Source organism: Xenopus laevis, chromosome 1L (assembly GCF_017654675.1).
Source record: "Xenopus laevis strain J_2021 chromosome 1L, Xenopus_laevis_v10.1, whole genome shotgun sequence".
Classification (NCBI taxonomy): domain Eukaryota; kingdom Metazoa; phylum Chordata; class Amphibia; order Anura; family Pipidae; genus Xenopus; species Xenopus laevis.
The window spans coordinates 10,472,842-10,494,288 of NC_054371.1; the positions used below are offsets into that span (position 1 = coordinate 10,472,842).

The window sequence follows — 21,447 nt, forward strand, 5'->3', positions numbered from 1 at the left end:
TTCGGGCCAGGTTAAAAATCCAGTCAGATCGAGGACTGCATCGGTTTGTTGATTTGTTCCTCGATCCAACCACCCGTATGGTCAACGTTGTGATTTGATTGTTGGGCCCTAGGGCCCACAATTGGATCAGCCTGATATCACCCACCTCAAGGCAAGGTCACCAAATTAGCGGACCTCTACTTTAGAGACTTTCCAGCCCATTCCCTCACTATCATTACTCCTGTTTCCCCCCCCCCCGAATCCTGAATCCTACTCGGTAAAGCTTCCCATCTCTTCCATTCCTCACCTTTTTCCTCAATCTCATGCTTGAGGATTTCCAGATCTATTTTGTGTTCTTCCACCTTATCTTTTAAGGTGTCCACCTCCTGCTGCAGAGACTCTGCCCTCTCTTCAGCCATCTCCTTATCCAGGGTGGCCATCTCTATGGCATCAGCAGTGTCTGCCATCTCCTCCATGTAGCGCTCTTTGGCTTCTAGAGCTTCTTTGGCTTCCTGTGTTTAATCAAACACTTCCCTTTTACTGGGGCTCAAGTACAGTAGAACGAACATACAGCAAAACCTCTCCATTCCTTTAGCTACTGCTTTAGAGTCCTCCATGTACAACCACTTCATGGCAGCTAAAAAGGCCTGGGATTCTGGGAAATCATTTCAGGACTGGGCAGGGGGTGGAAAGCAGCAATAACTGCATATGTGGTAAAGACAAGGTATGAGCTGCTTTATTATAGCTTATAATGGAAAGAGTGAACAGCTTTAATGCTGCAACAAAATGGAAGTCCCAGGCCAATATAAAATAGTGTAAGGCAGCTGCTATACAGCCCCAAATTACATGTTATTGTGTTCCCTCTCTGCAGGGAATGATGCAGCCTTACATACAATACACATTACTTATCTATACACAACCACAAAACCAACCTTCTTGGCCTCTTTGAGCTGCCGTTGGATGTCCGCCTGCTGCTCCTGCATTTTACTCTTCCACTCCTGCACCTGCTCCAGCTGAAGCTTCGACTTCTCCATCTCCTTCAGTTTAGCCTTGTCTTCTGCTCTCTTCATCTTCAACGTCTCCAGCTTCTCTTCCAGGTCTTTAACCTGAGCCCGGAGATTCTCCTCCTCCTGCAAAAACATTGTAACATCAGTCATAATGGGAGAAATAACTAGTGCCAATAAGAAGGCTAAACAACTATGTGTCCACCATCATTGAGGGGCTACACCTCTATGTAGGTCAGTGGGACAACCGCTTTAGAACAGGGGTCCCCAACCGCGGGACTGCGGACAGCCTTGAACTGGGCCCCCGGCGCTCCAGAATTGGACGCTGACTCCTCCCGACCCCCTCCCCCGGTCCAAAAAAGGTTGGGGACCGTTGCTTTAGAAGGTCAACTCAGAAAGGCTGCAAACATCTCCAAATTGCTCACTGGACGTCTCCCATAGACTTATTTAGCAATTCGGCAGGTTTTAGGTGGCGAATAGGCAAATTCTAATTCTTAAAGGTACAGTAGTATGATAAATCTCAGAAATCAAATTTTTTTAAAAACTCAAATAGATTTTGCATAATTCCCTAGTCAAATTTGACAGTTTTGATCATAAATAAAAAAATCAAAAATTTGAAATTTCAATTCAACCCTTAATAAATCTGCCCCATATTAACAGATAGTAGCCAATAATAGTTTATAATATGGAACCCAGGGTTTTCCCCAAGCTGTAGTTTATAGAAGTTCACATTAAGGAAATAAATGAACAAGTGGGTAACAAAGGACTATCAGATCCCATAAGGGCAATGGCGTAAGAATAGGAATAGCCATGGGCTTACCTTGGAGGGGCCTGGGCCAGGCAGAGGGGCTACTGGTGAAGTGATAGCGGAGGAGGGTGAAGGGATAATGGGGGCAGCCAGTGGAGTTTGGGCAGGGGTACTGGGCTCGCTGCTGCTGATCTCCCCACATGATGCCGACGCTGTTCCACTTGATGCGGCTGAACTGGAGGGCCGGGTGGGCTGGCAAACAAACATCATATTGATTAGCAATAAACTTTCCCTGCATGTCTCCCACGGCTGTATGGGTCCTGAATATAAATCACGAGTCATGTCATCAGCCAACGCTAAATAATTCGGCAGAGGCCATGTACCAACTTGTGGCTGCCGCAAACTGGAAACCAATGTGATTTCTGCTGGACCCGAGGATCTGTCGCTCATCTGTTTCCAAGCTACAAGATCAACAGCAAGCGCTCGATATCATGGGATTTATTCAACGGAAAATCAACACAGAAGTAAAGAAGACATTGGCCGTCCTAAGGGGCCACGTTAAAGGAACAGTTCAGTGTGAATATAAAAACTGGGTAAATAGATACTCTGTGCAAAATAAAAAATGTATCTAATATAGTTAGTTAGCCAAAAATGTAATGTATACAGGCTGGAGTGACTGGATGTGTAACATAATAGCCAGAACACTACTTCCTGCTTTTCAGCTCTCTTGCTTCCCACCGATTGGTTACCAGGCAGTAACCAGAGACTTGAGGGGGGCCTATGGTTGCCCCCTGTCCGGTTTTGACCCGGACAGCCCTGTATTTTGAAGGGCTGCCTGGGTCAAAACTTCCTGCCTGGTTTTCCAAATAAGGAAAACCGGCCAGGATTCCCTTGATTGACACGGCGATCGGGCAATCGCCGCGTCATAGCCCCACCCCCTGATGTCACCGACACACCCCCTGGCCACATGGGTCATAACTGTTGCTTTTGAATCCGAGCTGAATATCAATTGCAAACTCACTGAACAGTTATGTCCCATGTGACTCACCTTATAGTCACTGACTAACTCAGAGTTAGAGAGCTGAAAAGCAGGAAGTAGTGTTCTGGCTATTATGTTACACATCCACTCACTCCAGCCTTTATACATCACATTTTTGTCTAACTAACTGTACAGCCTATTTACCAGTTTTTATATCTACACTGAATTGTTCTCTTCACCAACTAAAAGGAACAAACGCTTGTAACGTTGTTTCCATAGAAGCAAGGTTATTGCATTGGGAATGAAAGGACACATACTCTCCCCACTGACACCCCAAAAACACTGCCATGTCGCTGGCCATCGAGAGGACAGGGAATGAGAATGAGGGATTTTATACAAGAGAAGAGTCTAATGAAACAACTCCTGATACACAAGGATACGGAGTCAAGTGCACAGCATTAATGTTTCCCATAGGAATCCTAATAACAGACAGAATGGGATCGATCAGCTGCTTCCCGTATTCAGACTGCAAGCTGAGTGCCTTATAGTGTCTTGTACATCATCTATTATTAACATGGCAGAGGAGAGTAATCCATACACACTAAAAGCCTCTACTGGGAATGCTGGGATTTGTAGTGTCATTTTATGGAGGCCTGAACATGACACACCAATCTCACAGGCACCACTGAGACAATACGGTGACATTAGATGGCACAGAGTAGACATAGAGTAGGCACTGAGTAGACATAGAGTAGGCACTGAGTAGACATAGAGTAGGCACAGAGTAGACATGGAGTAGGCACAGAGTAGGGGTCTCACCTTGGTGCGCCGGGTGGTGATCTGTGGAAGAAGCAGCCAGAGACAGTCACGGGAAGAGACAGACAGACAGAGAGACGGCAGCAGAGGAAGAGAAGACAGCAGGACAGTTAGTGTACAAGCAAATAACCTTGAAGGGAATTCCAAGCAGTGAGTAAGGCAACAGTGTTGCCACATTCCTACCCATGCACAGTGCCAACAGGTCGGGGAGGGGGGTGCTGGGCACCAGAATAAGGGCAAACACAGATTGCAAGCTTTGTGGACTAGAGTCTCCATATGCCCATACTACATACAGTTAATAAGCAAAGGGCCAGGTATTTAGCCCTGACAGACACAGTAATGGACCCCCCCCCGTATAGATGCACAGTGAGGGGCACAGAGTCTGGGCACAGTACCAGCTGGCACACAGCTCCCCCATACAGAGCAGCTACCAAACTGCCATATTAATCAGCTGCCAGTCCCCCCTCTCACTGACAAGCTATTGTACTAGCAAAGGAACATAATAAGGTCTGAATGTGAAATGCGACCAGCAGAGACAATGCACATCTCTGAATGCGACTTATTCCCTGTGCAATCAGGCAGATCAGTCATTGCATTTACTGTAAGGGACTTGGATTTTTGGATGATCCAGTTACTTTGTATTATCATATCCATATCAATTATCTTGGCACCCATCATCTTGTTAGTTCTTGTTAGTTGTTCCCTAATTATTATATAAAACCAGCTGTTGCTAAACTATACCTCTCAACATCCCCCTCTCCCAACAGCCTAAAGCAGTGGAGGGGTGCAGGCAGATAGTAAGACATCCAGGCTGTAGTTCAACAACAGCACAAGGTTCATCATTTGGACACTCCTAATTTACAAATGGTTCCCCCCCAGGGCTGGGGCCCTTTACTGTCTGTATCATCAGGGGCCCTCACTACTGTAACTCTGGTCCTGCAGTCCAATAAGGGACACTACAGTTCAGAGATGGAAAACACTGTATATTGTCTCCCTCTATATCAGAGTGGTATCAGCACGGGCATCTTCTGCCAAAGCTGGCTCATGTAGAAATGTCTGCGGATTAATAAAGATGAATGGTTGCCCAGGGACCAGTACCCCACAGTGCCAAGGGCTTTAATAAAGAAATGGTAATACCAGAGGGCACCACCAGAGGGCAGGTTATACAGAGTCTCTCTCATGGGGCAGGACAAGACTGGGCACAACAAAACTTATACCAGCCTTTGCCCACGGTCACATGGACCCTACGGGTTCTCTGCTTTTTACAGGCGATGGGCAGGAACAGATGAAGCCTTTACAGGGGTAAGAAATCCAAGTAACTTGCAGTTGGTCTTTTTGACATTATAATCTCTAATTTCTGATTGATTTTGCTTTCTGCCACGGGGTAGTAAATACCTGAGAAACAGGAGAATGGATCATCCAAAAACCAAATCAATTAATCTGTCAGGTAAACTTTATTTGCCCATGTGCCAGAGAAGCTTGCACTCTAGTCCTTCATTACATTTTTTATAGACTATTCATTATATATATATATATATATATATATATATATATATATATATATATATATTATATACAACAATGAGACACTGACTGCCAAACACTCCATTAAACCCCACCCCAGAGCTGCAGAAAGGGCACAGTCTGTTAGTATATAGTGAATAAAGTACCCCCTCTTGTAAAATATAAGGATATTATAAGTCACAGAGGAGTTCCATAAACACTTTCAGTAAGTTATGTGACATGACATCACTAAGCTCCGATTATAACGGATGACATCATGAAGCAGCATTCATAAGCATATCATTTACAGGATATATTATGTATAGTGTATATTATGAGTATTATATGTATATCTGCAGCAGTCTGTGAGCAGCACAAGGGGGCACTTCAGGTGGCACTTAAGATGTTATACCCATCACTTAGCTGCCACCTTGTAAGGACAGGTTTCCCAACTAGATTTTAGCATTTAATGCACTGTAGTGCTAGTAGTAGTAGTAATAGTAGTAGTGCTAGTAGTAGTAGAAGACTATAGTGGGTTAAGCCTGCTGCATGGGTAGCTGAAGACTCTGAAGAAGATCCCCTCCAGGCTGTTTAGTCGGCGACCCCAATGTTAGTAGCGTGTTACAGACAAGGAAGAGCCTTATCCCTACTTAGTATTTGCAGCCCCATGTTACAGATAAGGAAGACCCTCACTGGGCAGCTGAAGACCCCATGGCCAACAAGAAGGTGTTAGAGATGAGGAAGACCCTCGCTGGATAACTTGAAGAACCTTAACCAATAAGTTAAAATGAACAAGGAAGACTCTACTCAGTTGTCGCAGCCCCTGGGGCCCAGCCATATGTTCCAGATCAGGAAGGTCACTATTGGGAAGTTGGGGTCCGTATGTTCCGGATCAGAAAGCTCACTATTGAGAAGTTGGGTTCCGTATGTTCTGCATCAGGAAGGTAACTATTGGGAAGTTGGGGCCCAGTCATGTGGCACAGATAAAAGGAGCCCCCAGACTGCACTGCTACAGACCCACAGGAAAGTGATGTGCCCCCCATTTGTGTAGTGAGAGAGACAGAGCCCAGTTGGCCAGTAATGGGCAGGGCACCCAGTGCATTCGTGACCTTTCTGCAGCTCGGTGGGTGCAAGTTGTATGGCGCAGACTTGCAACGACACATATATCCCCCCCACACACAGGACACAATACCACAGATCTGTGACACACATGTGGCAGCAGCGGGTACAAATGCGGGTACAAATGCGGGTACCTTGCGGGTGGTGGGCGCCTGCCTCATTTTGATCCCACAAGGTGAGAGAAGGAAGAGAGAAGAGAAGGTTAAGACATGAAATGACAAGACTGCAGCTGGAGTCTCCCACAATCACTTGCAAATGGCCGCAGTGCTTGTTCTCCGACGGAGCAGTCGCTCTGCTTAATCATACGGGGTGCCCGGCTCTGCCTCCTGCCCCACTCTGCTCCTCCATATAAAGCTCTTACTGCTCCTCCATATACAGCTCTTACTGCTCCTCCATATACAGCTCCATTTACTGCTCCTCCATATACAGCTCTGACTCCAGCAGAGGGGCCAGAAGATGCACCAATAGGACCCCCCAAGCTCAGGCTGCCTCTGTGCCACCGCCCCGTGCCCGGATTACATCATCAATCATAGAGGCCCCTGTGTCTCCCCTTCTCCCCGGCACCAGCTCTCTGACAGACCCAACTCATCTAACTGGCTCCGACGCTTTTCCTTCAGAGAGAGGGAGGCAGGGATACAAAGGAGGAGGAGCAGCTTGTTACCTAGCAACGCAGCAGCCTCATCCTTCCCAGGGACTGCCATGGCTAATCACTGCACCCCTTCACTGCCGGACAGACCACAATGCCATGGCCAGAGGCTCTGATTGGGATGCCAGGCTGCAGACTATATCCAGTATATATATATATCATACCCTTGCTAATCTCATAGGGACCAATGCAACAGCTGCTACACCTTTAGTCTTCCCCCCATTATAGAATGATCTCTGGTGCTCAGGGAATGCTGGGAGCTGTAGTTTATTATTACCAATATCAGAAGGGGCCCAGCTCCCCCTCAGCACATTACAGATTAGGGACAAAACCTTCATTCCCACCGACAAGGAAACAAAGTGTCCAGGAGGGAAGATCCAGTCCATGTGCAGGAAGGAAAGTCTCACCGTGGAACAGAGGGGGAACAAAAACTCACAAAAATGCCATTGGCCTAAGGCTGATTCTTAAAGTGGAATTGATATAAACTTAGTCCGGATCAATGTTAGTCTTTTCTGAGATAGTTGCAGTTTTTGGCTACCAAAACCAGGCGTGTGACTCGGTAAACCTAGAGTTAACTTTCATTTGGGATGAATGGAATCCGGGGCTGAATCCTCGTTCCTGGTCCAACAGAAGCCGAACTTGTAAATTAGGGGCAGGAAGGGAAATCACAACTTTTTGTAACAAAACGTGGAAGTAAAAAATATTATTTTTCCCCATTGCTAATCTGCATATACAAATTAGGATTTGGTATTCGGCTGAATGTTTCATGAAGGATTGAGCTAAATCTAAATTAGTGGATTTGGGGTATCAGTAGATACTAGTCATTTCTGTCACTTACATACTGGTCTGACAGCTAAGGGTTAAACTGAGCCGGGTGCCGGGGGATTAGCCGAGACAAACCAGCAGATGTTATAGGAATATCCCAGCGGATCATCTCCACTTTACTTGTCACAAACTCACACTCAGCTTAAAGGGGCAGTCGTCACACTGATTCTCCAGCCCGAGGGTCCGACTACAGAACCAACAGCAACTGGATCCAGCCTGGGACTCACAAGCACAGCAAGTGGGGTAAGGACTCGGCTTAGTATACTCGGGGGATACACCATCATCTATACACTATCATATATATATATATATATATATATACACCATCATCTATAAACCCTATTATATATACACACCATCATGTATACACACTATTATATATACACACACATCATATATACACACCATTATATACACACCATCATATATACACCCTATTATATATACACCATCATCTATACACCATCATATATACACACTATTATATATACACACCATCATCTATACACCCTATTATATATACACTATTATATACACACCATTATATATACACCATCATCTATACACACTATTATATATATATATATATATATATACACACTATTATATATACACCATCATCTATACACACTATTATATATACACCATCATCTATACACACTATTATATATACACCATCATATATATAACCGGACATACAGACTGCTTCGTCTTACAGGGAAACAGATTAAAGGGGCAGTTAAACCATACGGAGGTTCTGAATCTGTGGGACTTCCCTCCTGAAGCAATGTCTGACATTGGGTGGAATAAATAGATGTTCTCCTGGATGTTGGGTACAATTGAGACTTTGCAGCTGCTCTTTTTATTTGGACTTGTTTTACTTTGAGGGTCTCAAGTCTGGAAATGTGGTTGCTAAGGTCACTCACCCTAACAACAAGCAGCCGCTTGAGTGTGTAAACAATAAAGCTCCCCATATACAGGCTACTGAAAACCTGTTGATATTCTTAGCACTGCTGGTTCTGACTGATGAAACAATGTAGCACAAGCTGATTCACAGGCCTCGAGAAGAACCGACTCCTGCTACACTGTTTCAAGAGCCAGAAACAACGGGACAGTCACCGATTTCCAGAGCAATTCTGACGACCCCTTTCCAATTCGTAATGAATGTTTGTGGGACAGTTGCTAGAACCACATTTACTTTCATTATGGATAAATCTGTTTTTCTGATTTCATCTTAAAGGGGTGGTTCACCTTTAAGGTACATTTTAGTTTGTTATAATATAGACGATGCTTAGCAGCTTTTCAGTTGGTCATTATTTATTTTTTATATCGTTTTGTAATTATTTGCCTTTTTGTACTGACTTTTTCCAGCTTTCAAGTGGGGGTCACTGACCCCCATCTAAAAACAAATGCTCTGTAAGGCAACACATGCATTTATATTGCTACTTTTTAGTCCTCATCTTTCTACTCAGGCCTCTCCTATTCATATTCCAATCTCTTATTCAAATCAATGCATGGTTGCTAGGGGAATTTGGACCCTAACAACCAGATGGCTGAAATTACAAACTGGAGAGCTGCTGCATAAAAAGCTAAACAAGTAAAAAACCACAAATAATAAAAAATGAAAACCAATTACAAATTGCCTCAGAATATCCCTCTCTACATCATACTAACAGTTAATTCAAAGGTGAACAACTGCTTTAATACATGAGTTACACATTGGTGTAAGGAGTGAGTTAGGGGAGAGCTCCTGACACTATTGCCCTTGCACTAATGCACTATTCTCTTACAGCTGATTCTGCACCTGTATGATCCCTGCACATGCAAGTCACACGCAAGTCACACGCATGAACCCTCCAGCACAACAGGCACCATATAACTGACACGGTTGGGAACGGCTGCTCCCCTTATATAAAACAGTAATAAATATGGTTTTGGGGAATCTCATTGGCTGCTGCCACTTTGCCTGGACATATCCCATGATGCACCTGTGCAGATAACAGACTGATGAGAAGGAAACTGGCCCCTGGGGCCACACTAATGATGTCATCAAGTGCAATCTGCTGCATCTGTTACAGGGACAAAGAAATCAATATGGAAACAGAAGGGCCACTTCTTGTCTCCCTTTTATTGGGATTAATGAGGGGAGTTCCCTGTCGCAGGCAGCACCAGGGCAAGTTCTAGCACCACCTGCAGGACAAGCCCACACACTGCAACTCACCCCTGTAACCCCTTGTCTGCCACACACTTCAGGGATCCGGCTGAACACACAGGACAATGCGGAGCAAATACAACTGTGAGTAACATTATTATACACAGGGTACAGGGGATTCCTGTATGTTGGGGGGGGGGGCGCCAACAGATATAAATAGATAGTGAATAAAGTAGCCCCTCTTGTAAAATATAAGGATATTATAAGTTACCGAGGAGTTTCATGACCATATACGAGGCCGAAGGCAGAGTGTTTTTATACAGGTCAAAAAACTCAGAGGGTACTTCTAATATCCTTATATTTTGCAACTGGGGGTACTTTATTAGAATACACAAGTTTCATTGAGTCATGTGACAGAAATTACATCAGAACTCACCATTTATAAGGATATAATATACAGGTAATTCATGGCTTTTGTGTATTATATAGATATACACACGGTGTATTAAACACTAGTGCATTGTGGAGCCTTAAATTAAGTCTTAACCTATAAACCAGATTATCCACAGCCCTCTGTAAATCTCCACCTAAGAACAGAGTTGCTCAACTTGTACATCTACTGCAGGCTGGCAAGGAATGCTGGGAGTTGTAGGTTAGCAGCAGACAGACAGGAGTTCAACAGCCTAACATGGCAGGGTCACTGTTTTGAATTTAAAGGAGTAGTTCAATTTAAAATGTACTTTCCATATGGAGCAGGCAGGGAAGCAGGCGTTCTAGAACTACAACTGCATTTCATTAATGGGCTATAAGCTAACTTAGGGGACTGTTCCTGCTGAATTGTGCTTAGTACAGGGAATACCTATGCTGCCATAATTTTATGGGATCTCTCTGTACAGACTATGAGCAAACTTAGGGGACTGTTCCTGCTGAATTGTGCTTAGTACAGGGAATACCTATGCTGCCATAATTTTATGGGATCTCTCTGTACAGACTATGAGCAAACTTAGGGGACTGTTCCTGCTGAATTGTGCTTAGTACAGGGAATACCTATGCTGCCATAATTTTATGGGATCTCTCTGTACAGACTATGAGCAAACTTAGGGGACTGTTCCTGCTGAATTGTGCTTAGTACAGGGGATACCTATGCTGCCATAGTTTTATGGGATCTCTCTGTACAGACTATGAGCAAACTTGGGGACTGTTCCTGCTGAATTGTGCTTAGTACAGGGAATACCTATGCTGCCATAGTTTTATGGGATCTCTCTGTACAGACTATGAGCAAACTTAGGGGACTGTTCCTGCTGAATTGTGCTTAGTACAGGGGAATACCTATGCTGCCATAGTTTTATGGGATCTCTCTGTACAGACTATGAGCAAACTTAGGGGACTGTTCCTGCTGAATTGTGCTTAGTACAGGGGAATACCTATGCTGCCATAGTTTTATGGGATCTCTCTGTACAGACTATGAGCAAATTTAGGGGACTGTTCCTGCTCATAGTCTGTACAGAGAGATCCCATAAAACTATTGCAGCATAGGTATTCCCTGTACCAGGGCCGCCATCAGGGGGGGACAGGGGGGACAAGCGTACCGGGCCCGGGCATGAAGGGGGGCCCGGCAGCGCTGCATTTTTTGAAGATCCGGGCCCCCCTTACGAGCGCCCGAGCCGTACGTCTTGCCTCTAAGTTGCCGAATGCGGAAGTGCCGAAAAGCCGAAGCCGATCCGCCGAAAAGACCCGAAGTCACGGAAAGACCCGAAGTCACGAAGCGCTGAAAAGACCCGAAGTCACGAAGCGCCGAAAAGACCCGAAGTCACGAAAACAGCCGAAGCCGAAGTCCTGAAGCGGCGCAAAGACCCGAAGTCACGAAAGGAGGCGAAGTTGAAGTAGTGAAGCCATGAGTTCAATTCTACTGAACACCAGTTTGTGTATTTTTTTTTTTTTAATCCCCTGGCCACCAATGTATTATTTTAATATTCTATAGGCCCCTGCCACCAATCTTTTTGTAAAAAAAATTTTTTTGGGGCCCCAATTTTTTTTAACTTGTAAGGGGGCCCCTGACACCAATGTTTTTTTTAAAAAAACCTTTTTTTTTTTTTTTTTTTAATTTTTTGGGGCCCCAATTTGTTTTTAACTTATAAGGGGACCCCTGCCACCAATGTTTTTTTTTTAAAAAAAAAATTTTTTAAATTTTTTTTTTTTTAAATTTTTTGGGGCCCCAATTTTTTTCAACTTGTAAGGGGGCCCCTGCCACTTTTTTTTTTTTCAAAAAAATTTTTTTAAAAATTTTTTTTTTGGGGCCCCAATTTGTTTTTAACTTATAAGGGGGCCCTGACCATCAATAGCTTTTTATAACTTGTGTGGGGGGGTTACTTTTTTAGCGATGATGTCTGTGTGGTCTTTTAACTGCGATGTGGAGTGGGCGGCATATGGGGTGGAGCTTGGTCGTTAGTGTGGGCGGGGCCCAGGGGGCCCCAAAAATTTTGTTGTACGGGGCCCCGTGATTTCTAATGGCGGCCCTGCCCTGTACTAAGCACAATTCAGCAGGAACAGTCCCCTAAGTTTGCTCATAGTCTGTACAGAGAGATCCCATAAAACTATGGCAGCATAGGTATTCCCTGTACTAAGCATAATTCAGCAGGAACAGCCCCCTATGCTCATAGTCTGTACAGAGAGATCCCATAAAACTATGGCAGCATAGGTATTCCCCTGTATTAAGCACAATTCAGCAGGAACAGCCCCCTAAGTTTGCTCATAGTCTGTACAGAGAGATCCCATAAAACTATGGCAGCATAGGTATTCCCTGTACTAAGCACAATTCAGCAGGAACAGCCCCCTAAGTTTGCTCATAGCCTGTACAGAGAGATCCCATAAAACTATGGCAGCATAGGTATTCCCTGTACTAAGCACAATTCAGCAGGAACAGCCCCTAAGTTTGCTCATAGTCTGTACAGAGAGATCCCATAAAACTATGGCAGCATAGGTATTCCCTGTACTAAGCACAATTCAGCAGGAACAGCCTGCACAGAGAGATACAATAGAATTAAGCAGAGGTATTCATGTGTATCAGACATGCTGGACACGTGTGTGAGTAGGAATAATTTAGAATAGAAGTAGTTGTGTAGATGTGCAGACTCAGCATGATTACAGATACTAGAGGCTGGTGGCATTTAGTAAACAATGATCAGTATTGTACAAGACAAATAAGATCTGTACAAGTCTGCACAGGAGGATTTATAGCCATTAAACCCCCACAGTCCTGGCACCAGTATGACAAGGAGAGATTAGTCTATGAGACTCACTGAGGGACCAGTGTATAATGTGTATGGGGGGCACGTATATTGTGTGTATATACTGGGGAGTCATATAAAGGGACAATATTACACTAGGAAATACAGAACAATGACAATCAGCTTAGTCCTTGCAAAGCTGCTGAACTAGAACGTTAAGAATTCCCTACAGTTGAAGGGTTGCTGGGAGTTGTAGTCAGACTTTACAAAGAGCTTTCATTAGGGCACCCAGAATCTGCTCTGTAGTCAATGGGGACTATCTAGAGATGGCCAGACAAGCACATCATACTAGAGGGGCTGACATTAAAGGGGAAGTTCACTTTCAAACACTTTTTCAGTTCAGTTGTTTTCAGACAGATCACCAGAAATAAAGATGTTTCCAATCACTTTCTATTTTCTATCGGTCACTGTTTTTCTAATATTGAAGTGGAAAGTTACATTTTTTACCTTCTCTAAAGCAGCTATGAGATGGGGGGGGGGGTCACCGACCCTGTAAACTGTTCTAAATTGATACATGTCTTATCTTTGTCCCTGCTGAGGGACTCAGTCTCATTACAGGCAGCTGTTAGAATTGATACAATAGTTGCTAATACTCCAGAGATGCTGCTGAGAAATGTAGCAACTAATTGTAGCGACTAAACGTAGCAAAATCTGCTCCTGGATCACTGCTGCCAGACTGAAACTGTAGAGACATGAACATTAAACTTCAATTTTGGAAAAACTATAAAAAACAGAAGGTAATTGAAAAAAAGTCTTTATTTCTGGAGAATAATCTGAAAACAACTGAACTGGAAAAAGAGTGTTTGGAAGGTGAACAAGTCCTTTCACAGGGCAGGGGGTATGTGCATTTGTGAATGGTATAATCCGTAGATCTGATGCAAAGGCTTTCTAGTACAGATAAACCTGTCACACCAGACGGGGTTAATAAAGCCATCACAGTGACCGTTATCCCTGCATGTGTTCCACACTCAATAGGCCGCTGTGATGTCACTATGCACTGCACACACTCTGTACATATGAAGTCACCCCCTTATGTAACCAAGATCTGACAAGCACAGGGGGATATAAAGAACAGGCAGGTATAATGGGCATCCCACAAGATACCCAACTGGTGAGGGCACAGGAAAACAAGCGCAGTCCCTGGCTAGAAATCTAATATCCGATTGGCCAACACATCCATGTGATCAGATAACAGCATTCCTGGGACACAGATACAGACAATGAGTGGCATTCAGTGGCCAATGGAAGGAAGCGGTGTGGGCACAGACTGTACATTTCCCAGCATGCAGTGAGACGGGATATGAATAGGGGAGGAGCAACAAATAGGGGGTGGCTTTATTACAGTTAAAGGAAGAGAGGTGAAATCATTTTATTATAGACTAGGCACGGATATAGAGACTTCTCAAGATGCCCTTACCCCAGTGGAGCTGCCAGTGAAAGTACCATGCAGGGAGTGGGCATGCCATGGCATATGAATGGCACAACAATGAATGGGCAGCTTTCATGCGCTTGTGGAGGTGATTGGGAGGAGATAAAGTAAAAGAGCACCTTCTTGGGTTTCACACCGCGCTGCATGAGGAGGCGGAAAGGTTAGACAGATTAGAGACCTTGTGAGGAGGTGAAGGGGTTAATCACTAAAAAATACACTGGTACTGTGGGAGCCTGTGAGGAGGTGAATGGGTTAATCAGTAAGAAATACACTGGTACTGTGGGAGCCTGTGAGGAGGTGAATGGGTTAATCACTAAGAAATACACTGGTACTGTGGGAGCCTGTGAGGAGGTGAATGGGTTAATCAGTAATAAATACACTGGTACAGGGGGAAGATGAGACTCACTGTACCACTAAGGACTAGGGATGCACCGGATCCAGGATTTGATATTTGGCCGAACCAAATTTGCATATTCAAATTAAATCGCGTGACTATTTGTCAGAAAACAAGGAAGTAAAAAAAATGTACCCCTAATTTGCATATGCAAATAAGGGTTCACATTCGGCCAAATGTTTCACGAAGGATTCGGTGCTTCCCTACTGAGGACACTACCTGCGATAACGAGGGCCCGGCGTAGAGGCTCCCCACTGCACCCCAACAGCCACAGAACCAAATTAGATCTGCTTTCCAGCACAATTTGTAGAACAAACAAATACATCAAGTCAATAATTCAAATGAAAGTGGAGATTTATTGGTGATTCAACGTTTCGGCTCCGCACAGAAGCCTTCGTCAGGAGCCAGATAAGAGAGCCGGGTAAAAGTGCAGCAGTGAAAATCTTGTAAACTACTGGAATAGAGATCCTCGTTTCACTGCAGACACACAGACCAGACTGACTGCATGAAATAAGCTTTGGCTCCTGCAAATACGGGTCCCTTACCTCTCACACTATCTGCAGTGCCAGTTACACACAGTGATGAGACTAATAAAGTACTGCCCCCTGCTGGTTAACGGCCTCCATGTCTGGACCAACAGATCTGCTCCTGGGACCTGTTATCCAGAATGCTTGGGACCTGGGGTTTTCCGGATAATGGATCTTTCTGTAATTTGGATCTTCATATCTACTCATCAAGTCTATTAGAAAATCATGTAAACATTAAATAAACCCAATAGGCTGGTTTTGCTTCCAATAAGGATTAATTATATCTTAGTTGGGATCAAGTACATACTGTTTTATTATTAGAGAAAAAATATATATATATATATATATATATATATATATATATATATATATATATATATATATATATATATATATATATATATATATATATATATATATATATATATATATATATATATATATATATATAAACTTTTCTGGAGTGCCCGCACCTCTGACAGTGGCGATTGCGAGGTGCTCGATCAATGCTTGAAGTATACGTAATAGAGGATCCGCACTCTCATTTTCATTTTCAAAGTGATAGTTTTTATTTTCACATCACAATCCGACGTTTCGGTCCCTCCTGGGGACCTTTGAGAAAGGTCCCCAGGAGGGACCGAAACGTCGGATTGTGATGTGAAAATAAAAACTATCACTTTGAAAATGAAAATGAGAGTGCGGATCCTCTATTACGTATATATATATATATATATATATATATATATATATATATATATATATATATATATATATATATATATATATATATATATATATATATATATATATATATACACACACATACACACACACACATACATATATATATATATTATTTTTTTTAAAATCTGGATTATTTGGATAAAATTGAGTCTATGGGAGATAGGCATTATGTAATTCAGAGCTTTCTGGATAACAGATACTGTACCTGTAGTATCTAAGCCTTTCCCTCACCCCCTCATAGAATGCCTTATCCCTCTAAATACCGATTATGACTGTATATATATTTCTAAGTGTATTTATGTATCTTATTCCTGATTAATGCTGCAGGTTTTACTTTTTGATAAGGAATCCGATGTACTAGTAAGTAGGTGAGGAAACTTTATAGAGAGTTGGGGCTAGTATGGAACTGTAACAGCCCCACAGGTACTAAGGTAGGTAGTCACTGGCATTCTCCCCAAATCACCCCAGCCCCTGGCTACTGACTGTATGATCGAAGCCAACAGGGGCACAAAGCTGGCAGATATTAAGTATCTTCTCACATCAGTCACTGAATTCTATGAAGACTTCCAATGTCCCAATAACTGACAGCAGGTTGGACATTAGGTAAGAATATGGATCAGGTAACCGTAGGGTTGCCACCCGGCTGGTATTTTACCGGCCTAGCCAGTAAAACACTTGCCAAGGCCGGGGCCGGCAAGTAAGCCCTTGGCCTGCCCACAATTCACTCATAACTTACGTTTTTTTTCCAGTCTCTTGGCCATTGCGTGGTGTTGCTCCGCCCCCTTTCGCATGATGGACCCCCCCACACCGGCCGGTAAACTTCTTCAGAAAAGGTGGCAACCCTAGGTAAGTGTTCATCACACTGCTCCCCTAAATACTCACAAGCACAATGTTGAGAGTCGCTTTTCAAAATGCAATTTGATCCGTCAGTGTTTCAGCAATGGCCACCCACTGAGTCAGTGTGAGAAAACAATAGAAGATACAATTGTGCATTAAAGCTTTTAATGATGTATAAATAGTAAAAACTAATATCTACTCACAAAGTGGATTAAAGGAGCCTCACGAAACTTGTTGGAAATCAGGAGCAGTCAGCGTCTTCTTCTTTGATATTTATACCGCTTGCACTTTTATCCACTTTGTGAGTAGATATTAGTTGCTGAAACACTGACGGATCAAATTGGATTTTGAAAAGCGACTCAACATTGTGCTTGTGAGTATATAGGGGAGCACTGCGATGAACACTTACCTGAACCATATTCTAACCTGATCCATATTCTAACCTGAACCATATTCTAACCTGATCCATATTCTAACCTGATCCATATTCTAACCTGATCCATATTCTAACCTGATCCATATTCTAACCTGATCCATATTCTAACCTGAACCATATTCTAACCTGAACCATATTCTAACCTGAACCATATTCTAACCTGATCCATATTCTAACCTGAACCATATTCTAACCTGAACCATATTCTAACCTGAACCATATTCTAACCTGAACCATATTCTAACCTGAACCATATTCTAACCTGAACCATATTCTAACCTGAACCATATTCTAACCTGAACCATATTCTAACCTGAACCATATTCTAACCTGAACCATATTCTAACCTGAACCATATTCTAACCTGATCATTATTCTAACCTGATCATTATTCTAACCTGATCCATATTCTAACCTGAACCATATTCTAACCTGAACCATATTCTAACCTGAACCATATTCTAACCTGATCCATATTCTAACCTGATCCATATTCTAACCTGATCCATATTCTAACCTGATCCATATTCTAACCTGATCCATATTCTAACCTGAACCATATTCTAACCTGAACCATATTCTAACCTGATCCATATTCTAACCTGATCCATATTCTAACCTGATCCATATTCTAACCTGATCCATATTCTAACCTGATCCATATTCTAACCTGAACCATATTCTAACCTGAACCATATTCTAACCTGAACCATATTCTAACCTGATCCATATTCTAACCTGATCCATATTCTAACCTGAACCATATTCTAACCTGAACCATATTCTAACCTGAACCATATTCTAACCTGAACCATATTCTAACCTGAACCATATTCTAACCTGAACCATATTCTAACCTGAACCATATTCTAACCTGAACCATATTCTAACCTGAACCATATTCTAACCTGAACCATATTCTAACCTGAACCATATTCTAACCTGATCCATATTCTTACATATTCCTCACATTCCCTGCTAAGTGGTAAGAGGATTTGAAACCTTGCAACTATACCATTGGTGATACACTATGGGAGTTTTCCCGTGAGCTCTCTTTTTCTTTTTAAGCATAAAACCAGTTGTGACTAAACTGCCAGGCTCAGTAAGGAAGTTGTGTCTCCCTGTGAATTTACAGAATGGCAAAGGCTCTCTTTTTCTTTTTGCGCATCTTCTGGTTGGTGCGTATGAAGCCAAGGATTCTGCACTTCTGAGAGCTGCCTCCATGTGGATTTGATTCCTTTTTTAGTGTTTTAACACAGCTGATTTAATGGTCTCACTAGATACCACTTCTCCTACTAGAGACACATCCCACCCACTTTTATCCCCAATCACTCAGGAGCCGCCCTCCCCAGCTCTGAGAAACCCCATAATAAGCAAGGCAGGCCCGAGGGCATTACATAGAGCAGGCAGCTGGCACAATGTTCTGTATATACAGGGCATTTAGCCTGTGCCACCTGAAGGGGCATTATCTTGAGGTGATACACATGGTACATGCTGTACCTTTATAATGGCAGGTACTGCTGGATTGGATACAATCATCTCCCCAGAGTTCAGCAGAACCTTTCCTAATAATTCACTGATGTATAGTCAAATATTTCCTAGTAATGTATGTGTAGCCAAGGGGAGACTGAACAAGGTTATAAGGGATAAGTTTGTCCTGGAGCAGTAACTCATAGCAACCAATCAGCAGGTAGAATTTACTGCAAGCATCTAATTGGTTGCTATGGGTTACTGCTCCTGGGCAAACTTAGTGCATTTTATTACATATGGAGGATAGTGTTCTATTGAAAAGAAGAATGTGTGTAACTTGCAGTGGATCAACTGCACATGACACCATGGGGTATTTATACAGATAGAACAATATATAACATATAATACATATAACCAGCACAGTGTGAAGCTTTAGGTTCTTCCTGTTACTGTGCAGCCCATAATATGCCCAAGTGTTGCTTCTGTAACGGCCTTCCCTTATTCAACAACAAATATTTGGCCCAACTTACCAGTTTGCTGCTCTTTGGTGTTTCCATCACGTCTATAAAAGAAATGGGAAAGGCAGGTGTGAGCAGTGCAGGGTGGGGCAGCCCTGGGATTCACAATACACTTAAAGGATAAGTAAACCTTTAAAACAAGTGAATGTAAAATTGATGAGAGTGTTAGTCTAAGAATTGTAACAATGTACATTCTTTATTTTTTTTTTTTAATTCCAGGATATTAAGGGATTCGCGTACCAGTAACACTAAAAATGATAGTTCAAAATCGATTCTATACCCCTGTAACAATGCATCTGCCCAGCACAATTTTACATATTTTAAGTGCTTTATGTGAAAATATCATTACAAAAATGATCTTCCTGTTCTCTAAAAAGGCGATCGGGCGACTTCAGCTGTGCCAGACCCTATGTGCGCGCTCCACAGGAGCTCCCAACATCACCTCCTCAAACTGGAAGCCAGTTGCTTTCTCCCATCTTTCCTAAGCAGAAGAACATCAGAGCCGCCTCTCTCTTTCTCCTGACAACTACCTTGACTTGTCAGACTGATGGACAGACCAGCAGGTGGCGCTGTTGTAACATAATTCATTCATATTAACAGTACATGTATCCCTTAATATCTTTGAATAAAAAGAAAATTAATGTACATTGTTGAAAGTCTTACAATAACCCCCTCATCAATTTTTCACTTGTTTTACTTCTCGTTTAATATTAATCCAAATATTCTGGCTTGATATGTAGTTTAATAAATATTTAGTTAGTGGAATTTCAGTAAAACTCTATGGCAGACAGTATAAAGCTACAGACCCTATAGACTCAGTGAGGCAACAACTTACCTTTTTTGAGACCCTTAGAAGCAGTCGGCTCTGGGGTTTCGGGGGATGTGGTGTCGGCTCCATCCTCTATAACCTGGATCTGAAAGACATGAGTGACAGTTCATGCATAAACAAGATCAACAGACATGCCGTTAGTATTATCCCAGACACTGACAGTTAATGGTGATGTAGGAAACTGTGTGCCCCCCTCTTTCATCTGGGCTACCTAATGTATTCAAGTGGCTCCATTTGGATGTTTCTGCCCAAATATACAAAGATCTGATGTTCTGTTCTCTCCTGATACCCCAATACTGTGCTAACTGCTCAAGGTAAAGGGGCAATTCACCATGTTATCATGCGGTAGATAATAAGTGTTCTAGGACAATCTGCAGTTAGTCTTCATTTTTATGCTTTTTGAACTATTTCTCAGGCTTGGAGTTCCAAAGATTTTCTGGTTGCTAAAGCTTGATGACTCTAGCAACCATGCAGTACGTTGGATGCTGAATAATAGAGAGCTTTAATGAAAAGTTAAAGGGTTGTTCACATTAATATGACATAGAGAGGGATATTCTGAGACCATTTGCAACTGGTTTTCATTTTTTATTTGTGATTTTTGACTTATTTAGCTTTTTATTCAGCAGCTCTCCAGTTTGTAATTTCAGCCATCTGGTTGCTAGGATCCAAATTCCCCTAGCAACCATGCATTGATTTGAATAAGAGACTGGAATATGAATAGGAAAGGCCTGATTAGAAAGATGAGGAATAAAAAGAAGCAATAACAATATATGTGTAGCCTTACAGAGCATTTGTTTTTTAAGATGGGATCAGTGATCCCCATTTGAGGAAGAAAAAGACAAATAAAAACTATAAAAATAAAAAATCTCATGAGGCAAAGCTTTATTTCAGAATGTTATTTCTAGCAAGAGATGGAGCTCAGACAATGACTAAACAGTCAGGTAACAAAACGGGCCAGAGGGTCACAAGTAGTAGCACAGAAGTGAATATTCGGTGACATATTATTAATGATGCACTGAATCCAGGATTTGGTCATTTTCAGCAGGATTTGGATTCAGCAGAATTCTGGTGCCTGGCGGAACCAAATCGGAAAAATCATGTGCCTTTTCATCCCAAAACAAGGCATATGCAAATTAAGGTTTGGTTTTCAGCTGAATCTTTCACAAAGGATTCGGAGGTTTGGCCAAATCCAAAAAAAGTGGATT

At 42.6% G+C, this 21,447-nt stretch overlaps 1 protein-coding gene across 9 annotated transcripts in view; it reads right to left on the reverse strand.

Annotated features, from left to right (window-relative positions):
- dctn1.L (dynactin subunit 1 L homeolog) overlaps positions 1 to 21,447 on the reverse strand; it is a 51,194-nt gene that overhangs the window by 14,065 nt on the left and 15,682 nt on the right. For 4 of the 9 annotated variants that reach the window (XM_041560921.1, XM_041560970.1, XM_041591535.1 and 1 more), the window contains exons 3-10: positions 20,249 to 20,327; positions 19,426 to 19,457; positions 14,607 to 14,627; positions 6,283 to 6,300; positions 3,530 to 3,550; positions 1,804 to 1,983; positions 912 to 1,109; positions 287 to 491 (exon numbers count right to left, since the gene is read on the reverse strand). In XM_041560921.1, coding sequence (XP_041416855.1) covers positions 287 to 491; positions 912 to 1,109; positions 1,804 to 1,983; positions 3,530 to 3,550; positions 6,283 to 6,300; positions 14,607 to 14,627; positions 19,426 to 19,457; positions 20,249 to 20,327 — 754 coding nt within the window. 9 annotated transcript variants of the gene reach the window in all.